This window comes from Hordeum vulgare, chromosome 4H (genome assembly GCF_904849725.1).
Source record: "Hordeum vulgare subsp. vulgare chromosome 4H, MorexV3_pseudomolecules_assembly, whole genome shotgun sequence".
In the NCBI taxonomy this organism is placed as follows: Eukaryota; Viridiplantae; Streptophyta; class Magnoliopsida; order Poales; family Poaceae; genus Hordeum; species Hordeum vulgare.
The window spans coordinates 471,350,735-471,354,859 of record NC_058521.1 but is presented as its reverse complement, the minus strand read 5'-3'; the positions used below and the strand labels follow the sequence as shown (position 1 = coordinate 471,354,859).

General features: G+C 52.8%; 2 protein-coding genes across 2 annotated transcripts; one reads left to right on the top strand and one right to left on the bottom strand.

The window, feature by feature from the left end:
- Positions 1–1,502: 1,502 nt before the first annotated feature.
- LOC123446647 lies at positions 1,503–1,970 on the bottom strand. The gene has a single exon (XM_045123214.1). It carries the CDS (start codon positions 1,916–1,918, stop codon positions 1,652–1,654), a length of 267 nt encoding a protein of 88 aa, XP_044979149.1. The 5' UTR covers positions 1,919–1,970; the 3' UTR covers positions 1,503–1,651.
- Positions 1,971–2,338: 368 nt separating this feature from the next.
- On the top strand, positions 2,339–3,069 carry LOC123446645 (uncharacterized protein Mb0911c). The gene is made up of 2 exons (XM_045123213.1): positions 2,339–2,563; positions 2,669–3,069. Exons 1-2 carry the CDS (start codon positions 2,436–2,438, stop codon positions 2,955–2,957), a joined length of 417 nt encoding a protein of 138 aa, XP_044979148.1. The 5' UTR covers positions 2,339–2,435; the 3' UTR covers positions 2,958–3,069.
- The last annotated feature ends 1,056 nt before the right edge of the window (positions 3,070–4,125 follow it).

The window sequence follows — 4,125 nt, the reverse complement described above, 5'->3', positions numbered from 1 at the left end:
ACGGCTGAAATCTACAGATCTGAGAGGGGTGTGTGTGCGGGGGGGTCGAAGGGGGCGCTGCCGCTGCTCTTTGTTATAAATAGGAACTGCATGGAAGAGGGAAGAACTGCGTGGGAAGGGCTGACCCGATGCGACTTAAGTCAATGTGCAGCGCCTAAGCGCTAGGCACTGCACATTATACTGTGTGACGCCAAGCTCTTCGGCGCTGCACGGTTGGCTGTAGGGCCGCGCGTGGCCCCGGGCTGCCACGTTGGTCGGACGTGCGGCGCCTAAGACCATGGCGCTGCATAGTGTAGTGCAGCGGGCTGTCACGCGCCACACAGAACGGTCAGTTTGTGTATTTTTTTTCAAAAGCAGTCCAGATCATGAATTGATTTCGACAACAGATCAAATATGTGTTTTTTTGCCGCAATCTCAGCCACTATGGCAACATGACCTCCCAGTACCTCCCCAATCCCCATGGTGACAGGTGGTGCCGGCGTAGGCTCGGGCTCGGGCTTGAGCTCCACTGGTGGATGCATTGGTGTTGGAGGGTAGACGTGGTCCACTGTCGTCAGAAATTGAAGTGCCTTCTCCATGCGTGGCCAGTGTGCATCCTCCTCGCGCTGGAACTCCTCCAGGGCGCATTGGAGTGCCTCAGAGTGCGGCCGGGCAGACCGCCTCCACCTCCTCATCCTCCTGCGCCACCATCGGGGGCGGCGGTGCAAAATTGGCGGCGATCGAGCAAGACAACGCCACGGCGACACACGTTGTGCTCCATCGTCAACCACACAACCCAGTTGGGCGTATCTCGTCAAGGCGCTGTTTCGACGTGAGCTGTGCACGCCTCTTACGGATCTCATTTGCACGCGCTCACGCCGACAGCGACACCGGAACGCGGTGAGAGTCTAGGTGCCAGCCGTGGGAAAGATTCACGTCGGACCACGATAGCGGCCTTGCTACTCCCCGTGGTACTGCGTGCAGTGCATCGAAATGTACAGAAAGTCTCGTGGACGACGTACACTCTCTCCCGTGGACGAGCTGCCATGATTAGGGCTAGGATTTTGTGGACGAGGCCGCCCTCCGCAAGCTTGCCATTGTGGACCGGAGTGGGATTTAAAATAAGGGCGGACTATGGATGCTTCAAGTGGGTAGGATTTTTTTTATTTTGGCGATGATGGCGGGCGCCGAAGATGGGGGTCGGGGAAGATGGCTAGAGGAGGAAGGTGAACAAAGATAAAAGGAGAGTCGCCTTGGAATTCAGTGTTTTTTTTTCTTTTTATTCCGATCTACTCCGTACTTCGTAGTTGTCTTAGGCCCTGTTTGGTTTCAATAAGTCAGGTGACTTAAAACGAGTGACTTATAAGTCACGCCTGTTTGGTTGTCATCTGACTTATAAATCACATTTTCATGTAAAAGTGGATGACTTGTAAGTTTTAAGTTGGGGTGAAGCAACTTATGACTTATAAGTTGGGGTGACTTATAAGTTGGATCTGTTTGGTAAAATAAGTCACTTTTTGCATTTTTCAACTTATAAGTTGATGACTTATTTGAAACCAAACTTGGCATTATTCCACTCCTTCAAAGTTACATTACATACTATAAGTACATCACAGTTTGTGATTCATAGATGGGCTGCGCACAGCACGCCATGTTACAACAAGATTAGCAGTTAGCCTCGGCCCGTGCCTGTGACGCCTAGGTCGGGCTTGCCGTCCTCCGTGCCGGCGCCGAACACCGGGCCGCCCTTCCCAGTGGCGTCCTCGACTTTCTCCTCCAGCATCTTCACCGGCAACCCATGATCGTCCTTGCTCGACCGTACCTCTGTTCTTGGCGGCTGATGCTGCTGGCACTCCTCCGCGCCGTCGGGAGCTGCCGCCGACCTGTACGTGGTCGCCGTGAAAGCTCCCTTGGGCTGTGCGCCCTGGGCTCCAGACATGGCAATTTGATGGTGCTCGTATGTGGGTTGGACTCTGACGTTCGTCTTCGAGTTGGCATCCCTGCTTCTTAAACTAGGACGTGGTCTGTGGCTACGTGCAGTGCCACCTACTGAGAATTCGGTGCTACGTGGCACCCATGTACGCGGGACCCCTGCACGTGTTTGCAGGAGCTTTCGCGAGTTTGAAGAGATGGGCGAGGAAAAGAATCCGTCGCTTGCTCCTTGGAAACAAATAGCCTACCTCTTAAAACTTTTGTCTGTGGAGCCGGTGCTCGGCAGGAACCTTGCCCAGTCCACGCGTGTCATCGAGAAGAAGGGTGGTAGATCTGCGACGTGGAGAGAAGAGTCGAGAACACTGCACGCATGCGCGCCACCTCTCAAGCTGCCGAGATTACGGGCCGCAATAAAAGGCAAACCACTGGCGAGAGCTGAGCGCCAGCTATCGAGAGAGCCAAGGAAGACACAACAACTCGAGGCAAACACCGTGCCATCTGAAAGTGGTTACAAGGGACGAGCAATGGCGTCTGGGGCGGTGAGACCTAAGCTCGCGTACATCGTGTGTTACGTCAAGGACGTGCCCAAGTCGGTCGCCTTCTACGCCGACGCCTTCGGCTACAACGTCCGCCGCGTCGACGACTCGCAGAAGTAATCCCCATCACCGTATGCATGCACCTAGGCCTACCCAAGCTGGCCGCCGGGGCAACCTGAGAATGACATGTGTGTGCATCGTCTGTTCTGTTCTGCGCGCAGGTGGGCGGAGCTGGACACCGGCTCGACGACCATCGCGTTCACGGCGCTGCACCAGAGGGAGACGGACGCGCTCACTGGCGAGGTGCAGCTGCCCAAGTCGCCCCGCGAGCGAGGGCCCGTGGAGATCTGCTTCGACTACGACGACGTCGACGCCGCGTACCGGCGGGCCGTGGAGAAAGGGGCGGTGCCGGTGAGCGCGCCGGAGCAGAAGAACTGGGGGCAGAAGGTCGGCTACGTCAGGGATGTTGACGGGATCACCGTGCGCCTTGGGAGCCACGTCCGCGAGTAGTGGCATACTTGCTCGTGTGTACTGTAATGACTGATGATCTACTCTGTCGATAGCAAATAAATCGTGATGACAGCAAGTTATCTACGCAAACTCAATTCAGAACCATCAAAAATACATACTCCACGCAGGGCACTGGGCACCGCCGCAGGCAAAAATACATACTCCCTCCGTCACTGGCGTAGTTCATTTGCATTTATGCAAAAAAGGTCCTCTGATTTTTAAACTTATTGCTAATTACACACCCCTTCTCCCGCGGCAGCACCGCCACCGCTGTGCCCCAGCCACCGTCACGCGAGCAAGGCGCACCTGCGTCGCCGCCTGCATGGAGAAGAGATACGCCGGGGCGCATCCCTCGTCGCCCTGCTCGCGTCCCAGGCCCCGCTTCCTCGCGGCCGCGGTTGCCAAGTCCCCGGCCGCTGTGATCCCCAATCCGACGCTGACGCCTGCACGAACTCGTGCCGTGTCTGCCCGGCGTCCTCAGCGGCTCAGCCACGCCTCTGCTACTGTTGGTAGATGCAGTAGTATATAAAATTGATCAGGAAAAGTTTAATCCGAAAGAATTTGTTAGTAGCAATCAGACAAGATCATCACCCTTACAATTGGCATCAGAAGAAATTTCTGAAGTGTAATGATCAGTTTGGTTTCAGTAAACTAGTTTACTAAATGTACAATTCCAGTAACAATAAACTTGTGAAAAAATGATTTACTCAATCAGTCATATTGAAGATTTGCACTGAACTTGTTAACTGAACATGTTCAGGAGCAAAAAAATGGTCAATACACCATTTGAGATCGAGATCAATACTCGGATATTCATGCCATTTGTTGAAAAAGGAGCAGAATATGCATGATTGACAAAAAGAGAGCCTTGAGTGAACATTCTTGCCATTTGTAAATATTGACAGTAAATAAGAATGAAAATTGTGAAATATAATATGTTGATATAAAGCATAGTTCAAAAGGTGCTAGACGTTAATTGTGCGTGTTTTGTAACCGTCTTGCGGTTTTTATCAAAGCACATGCTTGTGCGTAGATTAAACGCAGTTATGCGTTAGGCATTTTGCTATCGTCTAGAGCCTAGACGTATTTAAGCACTTGCTTAGGCGCGTAACTGTGGGTGTATGTAGTACTTACCTATGACCACCTTGAGACTTGACAATCATTTTTA